The sequence below is a fragment of the Ochotona curzoniae genome, unplaced genomic scaffold (assembly GCF_017591425.1).
Source record: "Ochotona curzoniae isolate NIBS_2020 unplaced genomic scaffold, NIBS_Ocur_1.0 contig_2210, whole genome shotgun sequence".
In the NCBI taxonomy this organism is placed as follows: Eukaryota; Metazoa; Chordata; class Mammalia; order Lagomorpha; family Ochotonidae; genus Ochotona; species Ochotona curzoniae.
In genome coordinates this window covers 51,974,790-52,000,411 of record NW_024465369.1, presented here as the reverse complement: position 1 = coordinate 52,000,411, position 25,622 = coordinate 51,974,790, and the positions used below count along the sequence as shown (strand labels likewise).

Genomic DNA, 25,622 nt, shown 5'->3' with positions numbered 1-25,622 from the left:
TATTTTGTTGCTTTCAGCCACTTGCCATTCTTTAAGCTTAAGATAGTTTCTCCTTATGCTTTATTTCGGCCCTGATGCCTTTGTGAGTGCAAAGTTACCCCGGATCCAGATGCTAAAAGCTCAGCCTCATTTCCTTGGGAAGCTTTAGAAGCCTCACTTTTCTTGTCTGTAATTTGCATTGGTGTTTTGTACTTTAAAGTTCTCACTTGCATCCTATCATTCCTTTTTTTCCTATTTGCATCTGATATCCAAACCTTGAATTTGTAATGTATTCCCTCCAGCACACACACACACAGAAGTCTCTTTCTTCTCCTTTTAAAATATCCCAAACATCCATAAAGATTTCATGTCCAAGAGGAGACACAGCTGATTCTCTCTGGTTTTACCTCAATAAAGCTTTCACATTGTATTCTCATCACCTATGATTTTACTCAATAAAGTTAAAAGATTTGCCTTTTGATGCATACACATACAAGTTAGTAGCACATTGCCTATCACATGTATTATTTGATATGGAATTTAGTTTGGGACATGCACTGTGTAAATGTTCATTACATCATTCTGGTTCAAGACTTGCTTGAATCGGGAGCTGTGGTCTTTCAGTTTGTTTTGGATGGCTCTCATATGTGGACAATTACACTTGGGATTAGTATTCTTAAAAAGTCGATGTCTGGAGAAAAAGTGTCCTATGTCTAAGAAAAAATAAATGATTCGTCTGTTGTTGTTGGTTTTGGTTTTTTTTTTTTTTTTGTCATTTTTATAGACTGGATTACAGTGGACCTTCCAGGGAATTCTTCTTCCTGGTATCCAGAGAACTTTTTAACCCATATTATGGATTATTTGAATATTCAGCCAATGACACATATACAGTACAAATAAGTCCGATGTCTGCTTTTGTAGACAATCACCATGAGTGGTAAGTCTTTTTCTGCAACAATTTTCTTTAGTTGATTGTCTGACATTCTGCTTTTTTCTTTTTTAACAGGAACTCCGACTTTTAACATGTTTTTCCTCGGGGGGGGAAAAATCACATTTTCAACTGAATATTTCATTTCAGTTTTATTTTTGTTGTCAAATTTAACTATATAGGCCATCTCCCAAACAGGAGTAGATTATATTCTATAGATCACTATAGAAAGTGAACTGAGCAGAATTCCTAAGATATATCCCACTGAAGAAAGGATACACATGATGGTAGTGTCCTGGGGAGATCCCTAACCCCTCTATATATGATTTTGGAGCCCCAGTTGGAATGAAGAGGGGAAGGGCCACACCCAGCAGCCAGGAAGCTTCTCCAGCTACCCTTAGGGAAGTAGCTGGCACTGGCTAGGACAGGGGGAAGGCGTGAGAAACAACTGAAAGTCTGGCTGCCATTGTGCCTGGGGTGTCTGTAGGAGATGGGGTGACCTGGGTCAACAGCAGGAGTTGATAATCACAAGCACTGACCATTCTGCAGTAGCCCTTGGAAGGTTTAACCAGGATTTGCTCTTTCCCTAACTGCTCATACAAAATCACCCAAAGAAAACTGATTTAGGGCTCCCATCTAGAGCCTATTTATTCTCAGAATCCTAAATTGTACTCTTTGCAAATATCCTTACATCATTTTAAATTATTACATTTACAGAATTTAAATATTTGCATAGTTCCTAGTAGCTTGTGCATGTCCATTTTCACTGTGAGTAACAAGTAATATGAGTCGGGCTCATGGAAAAAGTTTCAAGATGGGAGCTTAATATTGGCAGGTGAAGGGCCTGCACATTTCGGATGTATTTTTCAAATTAACTTCTATTTAACTGTGATTTGAAGTCCTGCTAACTGTAGCTATTCCAGTTGTGCAAACTTAAGTGAAAATAGAGAAAAACAAAGCTGCTAGACATTAATCTTAAAACAGCTGCCTAATACTAAAATTACAAACTGAGTCTCCATGCAGATTTAGCCTTTCGAAAGGCATCAGGCTTTCAAAGAGCTGGAAAATTGAATACCTTCAAAAGAGAAAAGAGTGTTTGTCTCAGGCAGCAAATTTAGTCATAACAGATCTATTTCATAAAGTTTCCAAAGTGATTCAGAATAGAATTGAATCTTGAAAGTTTAGAGAACAAAATGTCCCATGAGGAAACTCCCCACAAATGTCCATACGCATCATTCTTAGATGGGAGAATACGGCTGGAAACTTCTTAGCCTGAGACTGGGCTCTTTGTCACAAGGGAATCACTACTGAATTTGTATTTGAGAAATTCAGCTAATATTCAGACATACAACCTAGCAGGATACATTTTCCCTATCTCCCCTCCCCCCATTCTGTCCACGTCTCTTGGAAGAGGTTTGAAGAAATTGCCCCGAAATGCCAGTGGGAGATTTATTTTGGCAGTGGGGATGCTGTGTGGTAGACATTATTGATGCAGGCAAAATGTGGAACCGTGTCTCTAAATAACAGAGTGACAGATTTCTTTAACAAGCGGATGTAAATTAGCAGCTTAACAAAAGGCATGGCCCAGAGTGCACGCAAACTCCCATGGACCTAGTAGGAAATTAATCTTGAGCAAACTTAAGATGGTTAAAATTGGAAGGCATTCTAGAAAGCAAATAGAACCGTTTAGAAACTGCTGCATGGCATGTAACGATCTCCTGTGTTTCCTCTGCAGGTTCCGGTTCAGTGGTAGGATCCTTGGTCTTGCACTAATACACCAGTACTTGTTGGACGCCTTCTTCACACGGCCCTTTTACAAGGCTCTTCTCAGAATGTGAGAATATTTTTTCTTGATTATGTATTTTGCATACAAAAATGTAGTCTTTGTGACTCTTCTATAAAAGTCATTGTTCCTTGGTTCACTGTCACATCTGTTGTCACTAGCTTAATGCTTTAGATTCAGAGACTAACGGAATTTCAAACAGTTACTGTTTTTTCTGCGTTTTACCCTTAATCCTATCTAGCCCCAACTTCTTACTTTTGCTCTACACCAAGAATTTATTCTCCTTTGTTGCAACACACGTTTCTTCAAAACAATTGTGCTTCAAACGCAGCACTGGAATTCTTGTGGTCTTAATACTGTTTATTAATAGAATAGTTGTGGGTAAGTCATAGTGACTCACAGCCAACATTTGTTACGAGATGCATTTTACATTTTGCTTGATGCAAACTTTCAGCTGTCTTCCGTGTTCAAAGTTTCATTCTTTTTGGTTTTGCGTTTTAGTTTTGTTTGTCAAGAATTGAGAATGTCTTACTTTCCTTGAAGGTTCCCTCTATGTGAAATAGGAACTTATGCTGGCAGCTTAAACTTTGACATTCACAGAGTTCTTCTTCATTGTTAGCACAATGAAAGACTGCAATGATTGTAAAATGTAGAGCAAACCATGTCTGGCCTGTAATCAGTACCTAGTCGTTTACAAGGCTGAACAGGAGGAAACTGTCTGTGAGGCAGTAGCTCAAACTTGCAATGGAAGAGCACTGAATTACTGCTTGGTTTCTTCCTGGCTGAATCCTCACTGAGGTCAGGTACTTGCTTTCTGTAAAATGCAAGCTTAGACTTCAAAGGAGCCAACTTAATGTTTCTAGGGTCCTTGTTTGTGGGGGGAAGTAGATTAGGAGGAAGACTTCGCCTACCTCCCTTTCATTGTCTTAGCAAATACAGCTCTAGGTAATGGGCACCTTTCTGCCTTTCTCTGGTCTACTTTGCATCTTTCCATTTCACTGATTTGTCTCTCATCTCTTTAATGCTTGGGGTGGTAAACAATCTTTATAAGACTGCTTACACTTGGTTCAACTTCATACCCTCAACATACATTAGCCCGGCTTCTTTGCACCTTGATCTTGTAAAGCCTGCTTTAGAGTCCTCATGCTGTCATAACACTCTGCTGAGCACTGCCCCTGCCCCTTTTAGGCCTGGGTCTTTCCTGCCCTGACCTCCATGCCAGTTTGCTCTCCCATTCTCCTTTTACCTCTGTGTCTCTTTGAGGGCCTTTCCTCTGATTTGCCCTGAAGTATCCATTCTTCTGATTTGCTGTTCCAGAAGTGTCCATTCTTGGCCCCTGTCTAATTCACTTGATATGCTGCCATGGAGGAAATTCTTTCCTTGTTTTATTTGTTCACACCCAAAACTGCAGCCTCAATCCTGCTCTCTTCTTGGGATGTAGGCCAATGTGGTTAGCAGTCCACTGATTATCTCTACTTGCATGTCTCATAGGGACCTCAGAATCAGCAGGCTTAAAGCTAAACTCATAAATTCCCCAGCTACAAATATGCCTTCTTCCTTTTGTCTAGTTGCAGTTAAATGATACCTGTGCTCTCCAGTTATGCTAGTCAAAAGCTAAGTTTCCCTTAGACATGAACGGCTCCATCATGTTTTGCTCGTCCTGATCTTTGATCTCATTCCCATAGTCTAGTTCATAAATCATACAGGGTACTTTCCCCCACAGTACTCATTATTACTTCAGAAATATTTTTTCCTCATGAGGCAATTAATCTGAGTTTGCAACCTGATCTCATGTGACACTCCAATTTTAGATATCCTTTTATATACCCTACCCCAATAAAACCACTAATTTCTGCATCTGTGCCCTGCAAGCCTCAGATTAATCTTGTTTCTAACTTTTATAGCCTACCTCAATTACACCCCTTGTCAACTTTGGCCAGATTTCCATGGTGATCTGTTAAGTGTTTTCCACCTTCTAACGATATCCACCTGACCCCCGGCTCATGCTTAGTTAACCTCTCCACTGAGGCTTCCAGAGGAGCTGTTTGTCACTCACACCTCACAGATGACATGTGATTCCCCATTTGAGACCTTGCAGTCTTTCCAAATCACCATGCTCCTCGGAATGACACTCAACAGCTGCTCCCAGCTGCCTCTCTATGCTTGTGCTCTGGAAATTCTCCCTGTGGTTGAATCTTTGGCACTGCCAATAAGCTAGGAGTATTCTGCCTACTCCATGCCGTTGTGTACCATTCATATTACTTGTTCCTGCTTTCCTCCTTCTCCTCATTGTTCCTCTATAACCACTCTACATCCTGTTCATCAAACAAAATGAAAGGGAATGTATTGCAAAACTACTGTAGCAAATAAACTATTATCACCTCACAGCAGGGTCTTGTAATACTTGCTCCACATCATCTAGATCTTCTCTATTCAATGAAAACAAGTGGTAGAAACATGGAAAGCCATTATTTTTATAGAGGAACTCCATGGTTTACTATTTTCAGAAGCACAGAAAGGATAAGAATCTTGGAGAAAGGAGGCTGTAAATGAATACAAATCACATCATTTAATTTTTTTAGAAATCAAAAAGTATAATATTGTGGAAATGGAGAACAAAACTTTAAGGTAATATAATAGAATCAAAAGGAATATTGGACTGAAGTTGTCAGCCCCAGTTCCAGCTTGAGCTGACATTAATTGTAGCTATGTACGACTGACACTGTTCCTCTACATCCAATGTATACCAACTTTCTGAATTATTTCACAGGTTTAGTTACTGCACTTGACCAGGAACATTCCAGAAAGCATGCCTACTTGTTGATTAGTGGTGTGCTTGACTTAAACTCTTGATTTCCTTTCCTCATGACCCCTGCATTTGTTTCTATCCATTGTCCCCCTAGTCTGTGTGACCTAAGTGATCTGGAATACCTCGATGAAGAGTTCCATCAGAGCCTGCAGTGGATGAAAGACAATGACATCCATGACATCCTGGACCTCACCTTCACTGTGAATGAGGAAGTGTTTGGCCAGGTTTGTAAATGGGCACATCTGACATCCGAGTGCAATAACTAAAGCTACTGGTTAGGAAAAATGGCTAAAAAACAGATGCTTATTTAATTGTAGCTCTTTGGTTTATTTAAATCCAAGCTCATACAAGTGATAGTCATTTTGGTTTTAAATATTGTTCTAATTCCAACTGTAGGTGAAGATGTTCTGTTTTGCAAATTGTAATAACTCTTTGTGTATGATAAACAACCCCCCTTTCATTGCCAAAATATGCACAAAAATTTGAACATATGCTTTGTATAGAATACAGAGGTTTTTTTAAATAAAAAGTTTTGTGCTCTTCTTTTATTTAAAAAATCTTTATTTGTTTTTATTTGTAAGAGAGAGTTACAGAGAGAGTAGAAGCAACAAAAATAGCTTTTCCACTATCCCCTCTCCCCCGATTCACTCCCCAAATGTCCACTATGGTCAGAGCTGGACCATTCAAAGTCAAGAGACAGGATCCAAGATATTCTACCGGATCTCCCACTTGAGCATAAGGGCCACTTGTGTCCCAGGCCATTAGCAGGAAACTGGATTAGAAGTGGAAGAGCTGGGACTTGAACTGGCATCAATATGGGATACCAGCACCAGAAGCTTAATGTCCTAGGCAGTGGTACATGAATCATAATACAGTTTGTGCTATCCCAAAGATGAATATTAAGTTATCTAATCAACATTCCATTTTAGCTGTTTTTCAGATTTAAGAATTGAAACAGGTCATTTTGTTGCTCTTCAAAATAATCCCTGGATAACCCTCGAGAATATAGAATATAAATATATAATATCTATTGTAGCACATATAATATATATGAATATATGAAATCTATAATTATAGAGCATACATATATAATGTGTATTCATATATAGTTATGTATATAATATCTAAACTATATTAAAATTATATAAAATATATTACATAATGACATATTATACACATACATACTTAAAGGTTAAAGGATTTCGTTCTTGAGGATCTTTGGTGCAGTTAATAAACCAATACTTGGGATGCTCACATCTCATATTGGAGTGCTGGAACTGAGTCCCAGATGCTCCAGTTCTGTTCCAGAAATTACGTAGTATGTCATACGTAATATTCCTACTTGAGCATTAATGTTTGTCTGATTTTTTCATTTCCTGTGTTTTGAAAAAGACGTTCTCAACCAAAATTCAGTTGAGTCTAACTCTGCTTCCTTAAAGTAAACCTTTCCTTAGTTATTGGCTGTTAGGACATTCTAGATTGTGAACCTTAGAAGAATTTAGGAACTGGCTTTGCTAAACATTCTAATAACTGAGGATTAGTCTCTGAAGCCAATTCATTTGCATTATAAAAGATTTATTTTGTTAGGATTTACTTTTTAAATTTTTTGTGATACAGTGTTTTAGGCTCAGGGATTTCCCTTCCCACCCTCCCCATTCCACCTGCTCCCTTAATATTTTCCCCCATATTATTACAGTAGCGTAGTCCTTCAGCAACAGTCAAACTTCACCCTTAGAACTTGTAATACTTGTCTCTGCAACCACTAGCGTTCCCAGGTATCAGTCCAATGCCCAGTTTTAAGGAAGCATTGCCAAGTCCATGTGTTCTCCATCTAGAACCTCCCAGCCTGCTTGAACAATGCACTGGGGATAGGATAGGAACAGGCAGGCAAGTGATTACAGCTCTTCGGTGCCAATGTTTTTATGATATCAGTATTCCTTTATATGGATGATTATTTGGGGGTATGATAGTTTTTAGACCTTGTTTATATTACTGTGGAAATGAGGTCTTCCTGCTTTTCACTTATTCAAAGTTAGAATTTGTGGCAAATTAAGCCCATAGTATAGAATGGCTTAAAATTATGTCCGAGCAAAAACTGATAGAGGGAAGAAAGGGAGAAAGCAGGGGAATGAGGGAAGTGGGACTGACTTCTTGGAACCATACTATCGGAGTGCATAAAAAAGATATTCCTTCTTGGTCATTGCCCGTGTGTGTGTGTGTGTGTGTTTAATTTCAGATTACTGAACGAGAACTAAAGCCAGGGGGTGCCAATATCCCAGTGACAGAGAAGAACAAGAAGGAGTACATCGAGAGGATGGTGAAATGGAGGATAGAGAGGGGCGTTGTACAACAGACAGAGAGCCTCGTGCGTGGCTTCTACGAGGTAAAGACAGCCCTCGATCTCCGATCGCTGTGCTGTGGCTCACCCTCCTGCACGACGTGCAACATTTTCATTTTGTCTTCGGTTCCACTGGAAAGTCCAGCATTTTTTCTTATGTGTTTCAGGAGCACAAATAAGCTTACAGCACTTGTTACATGAGATCGCTGAAATACATACTACACCCTGAGTTCAAGGAACATCAGATGGTTTATACTGACTAATGATATTTAAATCATACTTGTCATACTTAGATATGGTTTACCAAATCTTATGCTTTATATATAAAATCATGATAGCTATGAGTCAGAATGAGCTATTTCATGTATTCTGTGTGACTTTTCCTGTAGGTGCACTAACTGCTTTTCAAAAGAGAAAAATAAATTGCATTAATCATGAAACATTCTGTTGAGTGAAATTTTATCAAGTTGATCCTAAAAAAAAAAAAAAGTCAAGCCATATACACAGGAACATCTTTATGATTCCTGAAATTCTCTGTACCCCCTGTTTTGTTTCTGATGAAGCTTAATTGTAGCTGTTGTTTCCTCAGGTACTTATGTCATGTCCCATATTCTTATTATCCCACAGGTGGTGGATGCCAGACTAGTGTCTGTGTTTGATGCAAGGGAACTGGAATTGGTCATCGCAGGCACAGCTGAAATAGACCTAAGTGACTGGAGAAACAACACAGAATACAGAGGAGGTGAAGTTGGGTTTATAGACAACTGGATTTTCAGTGATTTTAAGTTGGAGATTTAAGGGAAGTGGTTCAGCATGCTGGTCTGAACACAGGACAGGCAGAGCTGAGGCGGCTACATGCCCTTCTCTTCCTAGTTACCTCATCTGGCAAGTGCTGAAGGATTGTTTACACATCGAGGATTTCATAACTCTTAATAGTGGGTGGGGAAATGTGACCAAAGGAACACTAATTAATTACTTTATGGTGTTGTTAATGACGCAAAAGGGAGCTGATAGCCAGCTGGTCAAACTCCACCTATTCCATTTTCATTTTAAAATTTCAAGAGTCCATATCCAGATGGGAAGATACAATGCAGTATGCATCTCTACTTTCAAATCAAAGGTGGACTCCCAATGAAACTGTTAAATATATCTTGACAATAGGATGCTAGACTCTGCCATTGTCTGTACCCGCAATGTCAGGATACATTTAAATAACAGAAGGATGGACTTACCACTGCTTATGAAGCACTATACTATTGTAATAATATAAGAGAAATCAGTGGTGGGGGGGGGATACTTTAAAGACTGTATACATACTTTATACATAAAAATAAAGACAAAGTGATTAAAAAAACTTATAGAGGCACAACTTTGTCCTCTTAATTAGCACAGATTTTCTGTGGTCCTGTTCTCTTGCCATTCACAGTTGAAACACGAATGAAATAAGACAGGGTTCTCAATTCAGCATATTTAGCAATAGTGAAAAACACAATTAATAAATTAGCCAATTCTCCAGCTATCTGTACTCCAGTTATCTCTATTGGGGTAAAAAAAAAAAAATAGTACAATTTGAAAAAAAATAGGTCAGCATGTGCCGGATGGCTTTGGCTTTGCCCAAGTCTAGCTCTTCCTGTCTGGCCTGTCGCCACACTTGTCTGTTTTCTTTGAAGACTGTATTGTGTTGTAGTTTCCATTGCCAGTAAGCTAAGTCTTCTTCAATTGACGTTGTATATAATCCTTATATGGCATGGGTAATAATTTTGTTCACCAGACTATTTTTACTAACTAAAATGCACTTTGTCCACATGCTGTATAACTTACATTCTTTTACCATAAATATTATTTATTTGTTTTGCCAGGCACCACTCCAAGATATTCTCATTGCAATGCAGTTAATCTAATTGCCATTTTTATATTCATACATTATAAAATTACACTTACTGCATCTGACTAATCAAAGACACATCTATGGTTATAGTAAATCTTATCAAATGAAATCCTTGGGAGGGGGCAGAGAGGGGAGGAGATATTCAGCTTCCATATTTGCTAACCCAACTAGCTGGCACTGAAGGAGGAGGCAACTGTGTGGTCATCTGCCATATGTCCATAGCACAGCTATGTGTGGAGAGTAGGACGAGACACATGTACTCCTCCACCTCTTCCCCACGCAGCTTGGAACCCACAGTTGAAAGGAGCACAGAGAAGGACCAATACATGAAGTAAAAAAAAAATACAAAGCTAGGAGGAATGAATGCCATTGGTGTATAGTCGAGGCAACTATTTACTAAGTGCTAGAGAGCTAATTTTTTAACAAAGGCTGAATGTAGACCCTGGCTGTACCGGGTTCAATTCAGTTTTGTTTCCCTTCATTAAGGTCTCTCTCTTTTTTTTTTTTTTTTGCCACCGAGGAGCTCTGTATCCCTGGTGAAATAGTAAATGGGACCATCTTGTGAGAGAGTCCCCCCAAACTCTACAACTATTAAAACATGGAAAGAAAACTTACATTAAAATGATTTGTACCCACCTTCTCTTATGAGCTACTAACTCAGAATTAAGACAATTTTGGTGCACATAAAATGTTTATTAATTGGTTTGAATCACTAATTGTATGTCAACCTTCTGTGTGAGGTTTTTTTGTTGTTTTTCCTTTTTCATGGAAAGGTTTAAGACCATGAGCTCTACTTTTATCCGCATCCAGATGAAATTTTTGATATATTTTTTTCAGATTGTACTAAAGTATGATATGAAAATAAAATTTAGTGGGTGATTATTTATGATTTATAGATTAGAAGAATTAAAGCGTACTCTTCCTTTTTTATTAGTAAATCAACATGCATATAATTTTTTATTTTAAAATACATGAGCTTGTATAAATTTTGTGATTAATGGTTCACTCTTTCAGTGAAAACTCATGAGGGTCTAGTTTCTTTGCTTCTTTGTCCTCAAGTGTAATATAGTGTTTTTGGTGTAGTGATACTTGAACATAACTTCTAATGTGTGTGATCAAAAGAATTAAGCCATTCCACTAACCACAATTATAATTTTTCAGAGTTGATTTGGTTCAAATAATTCATTTGTTGTCATTCTTGCCCCTAGTTTCATTTTGACACTACTAAATGAAAACAGAAACTACTTGGCTCCATTTAGTTTTGGTTTTATTTGTCTTTTGACACTCATTTGATAGTATTTACAGTGCTATTCCTTAGCCTTAATTCATTGACTGTCTTTCAGGAATTCAAGATGATAGTTTTTATCTGTGGGCTGTGTCTTTTCTCACTAATGATAAAGTCTTAGGATAAAAGTAATGTGGACTTTCCTGATTGGTTTGATAGGTTACCATGACAATCATATTGTAATTCGGTGGTTCTGGGCTGCAGTGGAAAGATTCAACAATGAACAACGACTAAGGTTGTTACAGGTAAGAGGTCACCAGTAAAGCTTTGTATTGTATCAATATGATTGTCATTGAAAGCGTATGGTTTTTTAAAGGTTATTTTATCTATTTGAGAGACACAGTAGGGACCAGGCACAGTGGCTCAGTGACTAAATCCTTGCCTTGCCCACACCAGGAACCAATATAGGTTTTGGTTCATGTCCCAGCTGTTCCTCTTCCCATCGAGCACCCTGCTTGTAGGCTTGGAAAGCAGTAGAATAAAACCCAAAGTTTTGGGACCCTGGATTCACATAGGAGACTCAAAAAGCTCTTGGTTCCTGTCTTTGGATTGGCTCAGCTCTGACCTTTGCGACCACTTGGGGACTGAATTAGCAGATCAAAGATTTTTCTGTTTCTCCTCTCTGTAAAATCTGACTTTCCAGTAATAAGATACATCTTAGAAAGAAGGGGAGAGAGAGAGAGAAAGACAGACAGAGAGAAAGAGAGAAAGAGAATAAAGCAACTTGGTCTGGTCTCAAAGGAAGGAAGGGAGAGAAGGAGGGAGGGAGCGAGGGAGACACAGTGACATAGGGAGAAGCGTAGAGAAAGAGAAGTTCTATCCAATAATTCAGTCTCCCAATTGGCTGCAACAGCCAGGTCTGGGTCATCCTGTTGAAACCAGGAACCTGAAACTCCATCCAAATCTCTCATGTGGGTAGCAGTGGACCAAGTACTTGGGTCATTATCCACTGCTTTTCCAGGTGCTTTAGCAGGGAGCTGGATCATTAGCAGAACTGTTAAAATTCAAACCAATATTCTAATATAGGATGTCAACAAGACAATACAATGCTGGACCTAGAAGTGTATGTTTTTCTTAACTGCTAACTGTTGTCCATCCATTCATACGAACATACCATGTTTATAAGAAATGTTGCAGGCTGATTGCAAGGCTGTGTGTCTGTGTCTATATGCAGAACGTCCCCAGCTGGGTCACAGCATTTCCTGAGAGCTCTAAGTGCCAACTGTGGTGGAGGAGCCCATGACAATATGGTCCCTTTAGCAAGAGGCTGGCAGGGCATCCTGACGGTCCATATCCCCAACAGTGAAGAGATGACCTTCAGCCTATTAAGCAGGGATCCATTTCTTGACAATGAGTTTTTCTTTATCTAATTTTCCGCAAACTTGAAAAAACAGTGGGGGTGATGCTAAATAGACTTAGCTCACTGATGACCACTTTACTTATCCACAATGGGATCTGTGCCTGGTGGACAGCCCAGGACCACTTGTTTTCTAGAAACCTACACCTTTCCCTTTATATTGCATTGTCCTTTTCTAGTATTTCTGTATGATTGTCACAATTCTTGTTTCTGAAGAACTCTGCCTTCTGAACTTTCCCACCCACTTTCCCCGAGGCACTCTGTACATATGTGATGCCATGGTGCCCTACCTGCAGGTGTCTGGTTTCACCTTCTCATTCTGTTTCCTCGCCTTGATAGTTTGTTACCGGCACATCCAGTATTCCCTATGAAGGATTTGCTTCTCTCCGAGGGAGCAATGGCCCTAGAAGATTCTGTGTGGAGAAATGGGGGAAAATCACTGCTCTTCCCAGGTAAAAATCCAAAATTATATTTCCTCCCTGTCACTCCAGGATTCTGGGAGTGACCTTAATTTATGTACATGTTGATTAATTACTGTTTTATGTTAATAATTTGGGAGAGTGAAAAAAGCCTGTAAAATAAATTCCTAGTTATCTTTGTAAAGGAAGGATAAGGGCGGAAGTCTCCATGGTCATACCTTAAAAATACACATCCCTTTCTTTAAATTTAAAGCACAGCAGAACTAATGCATTTGCTCACTGAAGTCAAATAACATTGGTCAACCTATTTGTGGCTTAGGATATGGCTGATTTAGATGTTTCCAGATGTTCAAGCTTGAAGTTTAAATTAATATCTATTCAGAATCCCTTCATTAAAAATTAAAAAATAATTACCATTGGCATTTGTAGAAAAGAACAGTGCAACATGAGTGTGCTCTCTGCCTCTTCACATTCCTTCTGCACCTTAAATCCATTGTCTTGTTCTTCATAATGAAATCCTACTTTATGTCAGAGTGGGAAAAAATGCCTCTGTGCCAACACTCATGAATACAGTGGATGAGTAAGAGAGGATTCCTGAAGTAAACAGTGTTTGAAGTTAAATAGAGATAACTGCAACAGTGGCAGATGAACAAAAGAGACATAAAATGCTTTTATTTCATCAGCAGTAATATTATTGAGTTTTTTTTTAACATAAAGGAATTGGGTTACTGCTGCTTTAACTACTAATAAAACTGCCATCTGGAGAGGTGAAATGAACATAGGTATCTCCAAAATGTCAATTTCAGTTTCTTCTATTAGGTGTCTTGGAGAAAACTTGTTATAATTTTATGATATAAGAGTGATTCTGGATAGACAAGTGACATTGATTAGTCCAAGGTATCATCTTCAATTCTATAAGTGAAGTGACTTTGTGGAATACGTTATCAAATTTTCTCCTTAGTGATTGCAAGACACTAGTTCCTGACATTGTGTTCTTAGCATCAGCAGATGAAGAACCTGGGAGGATGGTGAAAATTCAAGTGCAGATAGCAATGACTAGAGCAGGCTCAAGGGCTGTGCGAGGCTCCCCCACTTCCTTAACTGCAGCACTCCATCCAAACACCCAAACATTTTCTGGCATGGCTGATGTTCCACATGTAGGAAACTGTAATTTTCTTATTTGAAAATTACCTTATTTTATAATTTTTTTTCCTTCCATTCAACATAGTTTTGTACCCCTCAAGAAAGGTTACATAGGTTTTTCACTCTTGCGAAAAACTCAACAATTAGCATCAAAGAAGCAGGAAAGGGCAGATGCACAAGTCCCATTTCTGTTTACATCTCTGTGTACTAAAGTCACTAAGATATCCATTATGAAGTGTAACAGTAAGCAGCTGTTCACATTTACTCGCTGAAATTTTCTGCAAACCTTCAGTAGGGTCTTGGTGAATGCACGTATGCACGTAATTATGAGATTCTCTTTCTTCATCTACCTTGTGGGTTTGGAATTTTGAAGGTTAAAATCATTCAGGTAAGACACGACTACTTCTTGCCCTGAGCAAGCACCTAGCATTGGCGGCTGTCAATGTGGTGTTCGTCCCTATCACCTGTCACACGCATTAGGCAAGAGGGGTGGTGACTACAACTGGCTTCTAGTTGTAACTCTGGTACCAGCTAACCATGGGACTTTGTGAAGATCACTTGATCTGTAGGCCTCAGTGTTCTCAATTGTAGAAGGCTGTAAAGTGGTGGTAAATTCAGTGTGGGTAAGTGAGAATTAGCGGTAAACGATTGCTACAGAATTTTGGAGGGCAAAAATGTGTTCACATTTCTACTTCCCCTGGTAGCTCTAGGAAGTTCTTGTGCTGAATCATTATAAATAGGATATTTTTCAGTGACCTTGCAGTCCCACAGTTGGGTAACAGATACAGCCATTTCCTCCTCTCTTTATCATGGCCTAAGACGGCTTCTACAGTCCTAACTTTACCCAAATCATAAAATAGCCCCAATAATCATGGGAGGAAGAAACTGAGTAAGCAGCTTATTTTCATACACCTTCTCTAATAAGCCTTACATTTGGGGGCAGGGAAATAAAGGGGAAAAAATTACTGAATTATTTTGCATCAGATTTGCATTCAACTCAGATAAACTAAGGAAGAGAATTGAGCACAGTCTGAACTGAGCACACACGGGTCGTAAGATCCTGAGCAGAACCTGAGAGGCAGCTCTGCGAAATAAGAGTGACCATGCCATCCTCAAATAATATTGTAACAGTTGAGCTGAAGAGCCTCAAAATAGCACAGGTTTTGAAGAAAGACTTATTATTTGAAAGGCAAAATTACAGAGAGATGGGGGTACAGACAGAGAAGTTTTTCAGCTTCTGGCACTCCCTAGGTGGCTGCAACTGTTGGTGATAGGGCCCCAGGTACTTGGGCCACCTTCTGCTATTTTCCCAGGCGTATGAACAGGGAACTGGTTTGAAAATGGAGCAGCTGGGACTTAGTACGCATGTGGGATGCTGGCATCCCAGGTGGTACCTTCACCCACTATGCCACAATACCAGCCCCTAATATATTTTTGTTGATATTGTTTTGAAAACTTTTATTCCAGGGCCAGTCCTGTAGTAGCCTGATCCTCCCCCTGTGGCACCAGCATCCAATATGGGTGCTGGTTTGAGTCCCAGCAGCTCCATTTCTGATCCAGCTCCCTGCGTTTAGCCTGGGAAAGCAGTGGAGGAGGATGGCCCAAGGACTTGGGTCTGCACCCACACGAGAGACTCAGAAGAAATCTCTAGATTCTCATATTTCTTCTTCTCTCTCTCTATAAATCAGCCTTTCAAATTTAAAAAAAATATATATATATGTATATATATATATATATATAAAACTTTTATCCCAAATCTCTGTAAGCTGTTGTTCTACTCAATGGAAATGGGACACATACACACGCAGGGAACTTCCTCACATGACAGTATGTCATCAGATGCAGTTTCTTTACTAAAAACATTGTTTTACCCTCTAGGAAATATGAATTGTGTGTTAGATGCAAAAAGGACCTGTGAGAATTAGTTCTGGCGTAGACAGATTGTTTCAGATGACCACATCCATGTCTCCCACTATTAAAACAGATACTCCCACGTCATCTTCCTGCCCTTTCTTTGTGCACGTTGAACTAAAGAGCTGGTCTGTCTCAAGCTGTTCAGTTCCAATGCACTTCTTCTTTCTTTTTAATGAGACGATATTTAGCATTTACAATGTAATATTATACATAAACACTGAAGGAGGAAATGCACAGATGTCTAGATGTTCTTCCTTAGGAAAACAAAATGGATCCTCAAAGAAGTCTGGGATCATCTTAGTGGTTGTATCCTGGGAAGGCAGAAGGGGCTGCAAAGGATAGTGGAAAACATTTACTCGTTCTAGAATGAAGTGATACCTTCCAAGCAAGCAAAAGTGATCTCATTTTGTTTTCAGTGTCCCATTCTGACTTTTGCAGTAGCACTGTCCACAGTGTGGGCCAAGCAATGAGGTAAAGTGTATCTGGTTGTCTCTGTAGTCAGTGCAAGTTGAATGCATGGCTCTTTTTTTCCTCTCTTGTGGTAATGAAGTAACTGAAGACTCAGATGATAAATAATGATGTAGACCAGTGGCTGTCACCATGGAGACTCTTTAGCCTCAGCCCATGACTGCACTTCCCCTGCTTTGTGGTTGCTGGTTAGGTTAGCTGTGTACTTTGCATTTCTGTAGAAGACTTCCCACTCCCAGTGCTCTACTGGAGTTTCAGAAAAGAGACTGCTGTAGTCTTTATAGAGTCTCTCTATGAGGCAGCTGTTCTTAAATAGTTTTTTTTTTTAATGGGTGTGCTCATGCCAGCCAGGAAGATGCAGGGCAGTCCTCCCTCTTATCATGTTGTGTAAAATTCATGTTCAGCTCTGAGGCTCTTGCCACCCAGAATGATGGAGCAGAGGAGTTGGCAAGCTGCAAGGGAGCTGGAGGAGCCCTGGCTTTTGCTAAAGCAGGAAGCATAACTTTAAAAAAAAAAATGGCTGTGTCTGGAGTCTATTGTAAATGAAAATGCTGAGCCAACTTCAGAAATAAAATGTAAGAATCAGTTATGAAATGGGTATCTCAGAGACACGGTTTTTCCAGTGGAATTAAACTTAGATACGATAGGCTTTCTTAGAGGAAAACGTTACAGCTTTATCTTCATTTTAAACTGTGTTCTTTGGTTCTTATTATTTTAAAAACTGTTTCCAAAAATGCCAGTATATGTACATGTTAAAATATATTAGATATGTTTGAAATATATTCATACATGTCAGTCAAAAGCCCACTACTAGCATAAGCTCTGCTAACATTGAGGAGCACATGTTTCTAATCATGTTTTTAAAGATTTATTTGACTTATTTGAAAGGCAGAATCACAGAGAAGGGTCTTCCATCTTCTGATTCACTCCCCAAATGGCTACAATGACAGGTCTGAGCCAGGCAACACCAGGACCTTCTTCTGGGACCCCATGTTGGTACAGGGGCCAAAGCATGTGGTCCGTTTTTCACTGACTTCCCAGTGCATTAGCAGGGAGCTAGATTGGAACTAGAGCAACTGGAACTTGAACAGATGCACAGATGGGATGTAAGCACTGCGGGCTATGGCTTAATTCTGCTATGCATTGATTCTGGCTGCATTTCCAACCACCTGTACAAATACATGTACATACACACACACTAAAAAAACACAAAAATTTGATGATACTATAAACGCTATTTGTAATGTGCTTTTTTTTTGTTTTACACCATATCACTAATAATAAACACCTTCCTTTGAATTCACATATTGCTCCATCAGTAACTCAGACTATCTTCCTATGGTACGGAGAACATCGTCCACTCACTGTCAGAGTGAACTCTGAGCTTGTAATGAGGAAAATGCCTGAAGAGACCTGCAGTACATCACTTTCCTCAATGTAAAAGACTAGGAAAACGGGGAGCCCTGAATGGACCCTCGGATGCCACCTCATTTCTGTATTTGCCTCAAAGCATCCCCCTCGGTGCTCCCTCCACATGCAGCCACCTGCTGAGCAACTGAGGTACCTTTTGACTTGGGAGGGGACAAGAAGACTCTCCTGACAACATTGGGCTCCACGGCGCTGTCTCAGACACAGGACCCTCTTCAGCCTCTTTCCCCTCTGTTTGCTCTCAGATCTGTGTGACAGTAATAGTTACACTTGTAGCTTTGTTTTACCATTGAATCAACATAAACTTCCAAAAAAGGGCCAGAAATATCCCATAGTATTACATTAAAAATGCTTCCAAGTAGTTCACCATTTGGATCACTGTTTGCTTTCAAAAGTGGGCAAGTTTATTTTAAAGATTTATTTATTTATGTATGTATTATTGGAAAGTCAGATATACAGAGAGGAGGACGGGGGGGAAGATCTTCCGTCCTTGACTCATTCCCCAAGTGGCCACAATGGCCAGAACTGAACTGATCCAAAGCCAGAAGCCAGGAGGTTCTTCCAGGTCTCCCATGTGAGTGCAGGGTCCTAAGGCATTGAGCCATCCTCTACTGTTTTCACAGGCCATAAGCAGGGATCTGAATGGAAAGTGGGGTTTCTGGGATTAAAACCAGTACCCATATGGGATCCTGGTACCTGCAAGGCAAGGAATTTAGCCGCTAGGCTACTGCACCAGACCCACAAATTTATTTAAGCAGATTGTTTCTAAAAAGCAATACATTACTAATCAATGTAATAATTAATGTAAAAACTAAAAATCTAAACAATTTATGATTATGCATTGGAATGAAAGGAGATTCATTTGCTGAGAGCAGAGGAAGGGTGATCCCAGTGAATCCCATTAGTAGCCCTTGAGTGCTGTGTTCCAGTCATATTGTAACATCTTGGATACCGCCATCACAACTGTTAGAGAATGCTTATCCTCTTTTGTTAGTCTCAGGAGCAAAAGCTAGTTTAGGTTCACCTGATTCTACCAACCTGTTCCTAGACAGCGTCATACTCACCTGGCTTCTGCCCGGCCCACTGGCTGCCGTGCTGTTCACCTCTGTGGGACTTGTCCTTCCTTCCACCAGCACTCATCTTCCACCACGAGCTTCTGAAGTCTTCAAGTCACCTCCTTCCCTGGATTCTACCTGCCAGTGGCTTAGGATAAAATCCAACTCCTTTCCAAAGATTTCTAGGTAGGGACCTAGTCTGGCCTCCTTTTCCAACCTCAGCATTTATATCTTCCCCTCACCAGAGACAGACCCCAGCCTCCTTCTAGTCATTCTTCAGACATGTTAATCTCGTTCTGCCTCAAGACTCTGGGACTTGCTGCTGCATCTCTTTGCATCTTCACATTGGCAGCTTTCCCATCTGCAAGAGCTCAGCTGAGTCAGGATCTCCTTAGAAAGGCCTACAGGACTTCTGTCCCCAAGTGCACCTGTCATTCTGTTTCCCTTTTTTGTTTTGGTAGAACTTACCCCAACTCAAGCTTCATGTTTACTTATGAGTTTTCTTATTATCTATATCCCTGCCTAGATGATCACTCCAGTAAAACAAAGGACCATGCTTGAATTAAATTTAGTGTGCCCCTCGCATTGAACCCAGCAATGACACTATTGCTACCTAATGAATATTTGTTTTAATGAATTAATAAACTTGAAAGATGACTTTAGTCAGCTTTGGACAAGATATTCTAAAATTAGGTTGCCAACATAATGGCCAAACCGGCTAATCTTTTACCTACAAGGGCAGCATCCCATATGTGCAAGAGGTGAGAGGAAGCATTCTTTAAGAAAACTGTATGGTAGGCCTTGTACAATGGCTTAATGGCTAAATTCTCACCTTGCAACCACTGGGATCCAATATGTGCATTGGTTTTTGTCTCGGCTGCCTCACTTCCCATCCAACTTCCTGCTTGTGGCCTGTGAAAGCAGTAGAGGACAGCCCAAAGCCTTGGGATTCTGCACCCATGTGAGAGGCCTGGAAGAAGCTCCTGGCTTTGAATCAGCTCAGCTCTTGCCATTGTGACCATTTGGTGAGAATTTTTTCTCTGTCTCTCCTTCTCTCTGTAAATCTGCCTTTCCAATGAAAAAAAATCTTTTTTTAAAAAAGATATTCTAAAATCACTTTTAAAAATATTAGTTATTTCAGAGACAGAGTTGAGAGGGAGGGAGACAGGGAGGTAAGGAAGAGAGAGGGAAAGGGAGATTTCCAGGTACACAGTGTGCTATCTAAATGGTCGAGCCCACCAAATCTTGGTGAAGACAAAGCCAGGAACCATGAACTCTATCAGGTCTCCCAGAACAGAGCCCTGCTCTTGGGCCATCTTCAGCTGCCTTCCAAGGCACATTAATAAGATGCTGGATGGGAAGTGGAGCAGCTAGAACTCGAATCAGCACTCTGCTATGGGATCCTAGCCTCCCAAGAGGTAGCTTAATACACAGTACCACTCTGGCCCCACCCCTGGAGCACACTTTTATATCTCTGTATTCTCATCCAAAATACTGGGACAAGAATAATTCAAAAACTTCATGGAAAATGTACGTTATAGCAAAACTTTGGTTCTATTTCAAAAACTTTTCATCTAACTAATTTTTAATTGTTTTTATTTGAATGTCAATGAGAGAAAAATTTTTCCATCTGCTGGTTCATTTCTCACATGCCTGCCACAGCCAGGGCTGGCCCAACCCCTTGAGCCATCACCTGTTGCCTCCCAGGACTCACGATGGTAGGAGGCTGGAATAGGTAGTCAACCCAAGACTTGAGTGTCACTGAAGCACTCCAGCACGGGATGTAGGCATCCCTAGCAGTGTCTGAACCATCACACCAAACCCCTGCCTGAAAATGTTTTATTGTTCTCCCTGAAAATTTTTCAAGTCCCCTTTTATTTTAATTATAAAGCAATTTTGAAGATTAAATAACAGCACCATGCTCAAAATGAGGCCTAACATTTTTCATTCAATAAATATAGTCATGCATACTGTTGCTCCTAATATGTAGCCTGAAGGGCTGGCATAGTATTTTACAACTTTTGGGTATGTGAGAAATATGTCACACCTACTCATGATATTTGTATTGCATTTGGACTTCCGAGAGTTGCCATGCTTGAACCTGTTTTTATTAGACTTTTTTGTATGAAGTTTAGATTCTGACACTTATGAAGTACATACTCTTCCTTTTACCCTGAAGCCAATTATAGGTGAAAAAAATTGTTCAGAATGTATAGTTCTAGGAATTTCTTCTGCTAAATTTCCAGGCACAGGAATTCCCATGATAGCAGTATTCCACACTGTGTTTAAAAGTTGGGAGCATTTTCACCAAGGTGGCTTAGTGAAACATTGGAATAAAATTTTATTTAGTCCACAGATCGAATTCCTTTTTAGAGCAAACGATATTGTAGAGACAAATCAAGCATCTGATATTTCCAAAGCCTGTGGGAGTTACAAATTGATTTCTGTCCATGTGGACCTTAAAATATAGAGTGAAGTAATAGGTTTTGACATGAACAAATGAACAATGTCATTGGCCACTGAATGGCAGCTGACAAATGAGTAGCTGGAGTAGCATGTACCACAGAATTCCTTTCATTAGTTCATGTTTATTGAATACCTGGTAAGGATGAAGGTTGCTTTGTGCCACCATTAGTATACAGACAGTTGTGACCTACACTTGGCAGGAATTCCTGCTCTCAACCTTATGGTCTAAGGAAATATTAATGAAGGTCTTGGAACAATTATGAATATTTTAGAACTCCTCATAGAAGTTATACTTTTATTTGTGTTAATAAAGGTATCTAAGCTAGCAAAAGGATCACCAGATTCCTCCATCTGGCTTGGTCCATGTGTGGTTGGTGATGTTGGATTTCTCATGCTGATTAATAAGTTCTGAATTCATCCCCTATGAGTCTCCCCTGTGCTCTGCCTGTTGCATGGCATCTCTGCCATTCCACTTTGAGTGTGCAGTTACTTAGCTGCCTTTCATCCATGAAATAGATGGGAAAGGCCTAGGCATGATCACTTCCTCATGCCAGGAGGCCGCCTCATCTGGTGTCAGGTCCAGCCTTGACTCCCATCACTCAGGCACTTGCACTTCTCAGGTTTCCTGAAGAAACAATGTCTTCTCACACTTCCAGGCAATCTGCTGGGAGCCTCCTTCTCCTTGTTGTTGATCCAGGAAAACCCTAGACACCCCAAAATCCTTCAAGACTCAGTTCGAATCGCATTCTCCACAAAGCCTTCTGGACTGTGCAGTTGACTTGTAGCTTTCGGATATAACTATATATAGGACCCCTAATAACCCATATGAAACTTTCGTGGTGGAGAAGCAGTCTTGGTCTCTTGGAGGAACACAGCCTGAGCTCAGATGTGTGGCTTTGTGAGCAGAACCGAAGGCAGGCTGCCATCAGTACCAGCTTCCCACAGGCAAGTCCCCAGGGCAGCACAAGGGCGGCACGCTGGCCTGTGCATCTTACTGCCAAAATGCAAACTCCTGTGGACAGATACCAGACGTTTCACCCTGAACTACCAGGGAAGGCACTGTGCATCACATGCACTCACCAAGCATTTGTTTCAGTTTATAAATTACTTGATGAAGAGGTGGAAGTCAGGGTAAGAAAACTGAAATCAGGAGGGTTATGCACCCGTGCCAGGTAAAAATGAGAGTGTTGATATTTTCCCAATTACAGAGCAAATCAAAAGCACTTATTTGAGGCAGAGGTATTTCTAGGACATCATCCACCAAATGAAATGTTGCAAGTTTGCACTGCTCCTTTTTCTCTTTTTATTATTTTAAAACCTCGATTATACTTTTTAATTTTTCATTAATCTTGTCATTCACTGTGGATTGTAGATACAACTCGAGAAACGTGATACTTATATTTTTGGATGTTTATGTGTTTATGTTTGGGTATCGATTACTTCTGGGAAAATACAAAGCAAATGTGAAGGTACATTCACACACACACGCATTAACTAAGTAACCAAACCACAAAAGTGCATATGTAATTGAGAGGGAAACTAATTTGTCAGTCTATAGAAAAACAGAGAGGGTGGGTAGAGGAACTTAAAGAACCCTAAAGTCAGACCAGATGTATGATAAATTTCAAATCTTGATAGTTGTGCCAACATGGTCTCCCAAAGATAGGTTCAGACCTGCTCTCCTTGAATCATTTGGGCTGCATAGATTAAAATGAGGCAAACTCATTATAGATTTCGTGTAACTCGCTTTGAGAGATTTGGAAAATGTTCTTTTATTGAGAGTGAATAGCTGGATGCACTTTTGCTGCCAATATCAACACAGCACGAGGGCCCTCCTTTTACTTGCAGTTAGAGTTTTCTTAGGACATGGAATGGGGCGGGGTTGGGAGTGTGAAAAGCCTTAGAGAATTGTTTTGTTTTGCTGTTTTTTTTTTTTTCCTGTTCTTGACTAATACAGCCAGTTGATGGTAAACATTGGGCAATTTATTTAACCACATTATTCCTCAATTTCCTTATTAGCAATACTGTCTTGTTTATAAGTAGTTTTGAAATTTTTGCAAGTACACACAATGCTGGTATGAATATCTAATGTAGATGTTTTATTTCTGATTCTTGTGCTGTCTTTCCTGTAGATTGCCTGAGTCAGACTCACTTGGATTAGTTAAAATGCAGATCCCCAGGCCCACCCCAGACCTTCTGAAAGAGACTCATGGAGTGTACCCAAACATCTCCACTGTAGACAAGCTCCTCCAGGGGGTCTGCGGCATTCCAAAATACCCCTTTGAGCAGCTCTGCTTTCTGGTAAACCTAACATTGAACTAGATGGTTTGATCACTTGAAAGTCCCCTGGTATCTCCCAGGATTATTATTTATTTATTTATTTTTTTTGCACTGACCCAATCTCAACCATTTTACCCCAAACAGTTTAGATTGTGATTGAGGTGTTCATTAACAGAAATATCAGAAGCCTTATTTTGTGAACCCCTGTCCTCAAAGTGTATGTAATCTTGTGGGATGTTGAGAACTAGCAGTTCCTACTCAGGGCTGGAATGAGAACACTCAGCTTCCAGAAGTGAGAGAATGGAGTCAGTAAGCCTCACTCTGCCTGCTTTCAGTTGAATGTTGGATTTCCCCTAGGAGACCCATGGATGAGATTCTGTTCTTGCTTTAGCCACTGAGTCAGCTTTGACCTTGGGAAAACCATTTATTCTTTTTATACAATTTCCCCTTCCACAATATATGCCTGCTGCATCCTCATGAAACATATTATCAGAGGAGCTATTTTTTTTTTCCAGAAGGAAAGTTATGACCAGTGGCAGTCTGAGACTGTGGGTTTGTAACAATCAGTGATATCTCATGACTGAAAAGGAGCAAAAAAGACTGTCCAGTGCTTCCCTCACTTGGTGTGGGAAGCAGGCTTGGTGTGGGGTACCCGGCTTCTGGGTTTACTGGATACGCTACCCTCACCTCTGTAATGATACTCCAGAGCTGACAGGGAGACCCCCAGCATTCCTGCTTCTCTTCTCAGAGTCCTGGGGGGTTGAAAGGACAGCTGCTGACTCCCAGCTTTGTTTTACCACTTGTCTGGGCCAGATGATTCTGTTATGTCACAATTAACATCGTGTTTACAACCTCCTCTTGGATAGCTCAACTAACTTTGCACCTGCTACTAGTTTTGCCAGCACTGCAAAACTAATTACCACAAACCTAGCAGCTTACAAAAACACGTATTTGTAAGCTCGGTGTTTCCATGGCATAGAAGCCTGAAGTTTGGCTCAGCCTGGCCTTCTGCTCAGTGTCCAGGTGTCTGCTGGACTCCATTCCCTTTGGAGAGCCATCTTGGGCAGGATCTGCCTCTAGGCTCTCGGGTCGTAGACAGAATTCATTCCTGGCAGCCTGTTGCTTCAAATCATCAGTGGTGATGATCTCTATTTTGTAGCACCTGCACAATCACTAATTCTTATTCCTGAATCATTAATAATTATTATAGTTATTAATATATTTACAAATTGGTCAGACACTATAAACTAAACATTCTACTAAATGTGTTCCTGTTTAGTTAATCTTTACACCATTCTGTTAAAAATATTAGTATCCTTTCTCAGGTAAGAAAACGGAGACTCCGAGTTTTACTGATTCACTGCAAATTACAAAGCTGATTCATAGAGCCAGAATTCAAATCAGACCTCTCTCCCACTATTTTACAACATACATATGGGTATTAATGATATATATATTTTTTTGATGGCTCAAGTACCTTTTTATTAATTACGTTGCATTATGTGACACAGTTAGTAAAAATGATTTAGAAGAATAAAAATGTAAACATGAAACTTTCTTGAAATATTCTGTAAATAACCATGGATTCTGAAATTTCATATTATTTGAGGAGTGAGAATTACATAGCTCCCACAAACAAGACAAGGCTGTTGCACATTCAGAATGGAATGCTTCCTATTCCGTGTCAAAAGTGCAGATCTGCTTCCTGATAAAATGTACTATTTGGAGACTGTCATTTCTTATTGTGATTCAGGTGCAAATAACAGGAAAACATTTTTTTTCTATCTTGAGAAAGGAGATGAGGCATGTTTCTAAGAATACTTAAGCCAATAATTCAAATGGTCATTTTGTTTGCCTTGTGAATTGAGGAGAAAATGGATTATATGTAGAATTCACACAGATAACAATAGTGTACTGAGTTCGGCAGAAAAGGCCAGCCAGGGAATTTCCCAAGGCTCCAGGCCATGAGGTGGTTTTCAGGACATTTACTGCTCTCCAGTGCAGAACTACAGACTGTCTGAGAGACACCATGGCAAATTCAAGCTTTCTGTTTCCAAAAAAAATGTCCAACACAGAGGAGAA

General features: G+C 40.0%; 1 protein-coding gene across 1 annotated transcript in view; it reads left to right on the top strand.

Annotated features, from left to right (window-relative positions):
- The window catches only part of HECW2 (HECT, C2 and WW domain containing E3 ubiquitin protein ligase 2), a 222,534-nt gene that overhangs the window by 192,312 nt on the left and 4,600 nt on the right, over positions 1–25,622 (top strand). The window contains exons 21-27 of the mRNA XM_040971908.1: positions 764–916; positions 2,643–2,741; positions 5,594–5,723; positions 7,736–7,882; positions 8,465–8,579; positions 11,170–11,255; positions 12,707–12,819. Of these exons, the coding sequence (XP_040827842.1) occupies positions 764–916; positions 2,643–2,741; positions 5,594–5,723; positions 7,736–7,882; positions 8,465–8,579; positions 11,170–11,255; positions 12,707–12,819 (843 nt within the window). The remainder of the gene's footprint in view (positions 1–763; positions 917–2,642; positions 2,742–5,593; positions 5,724–7,735; positions 7,883–8,464; positions 8,580–11,169; positions 11,256–12,706; positions 12,820–25,622) is intronic.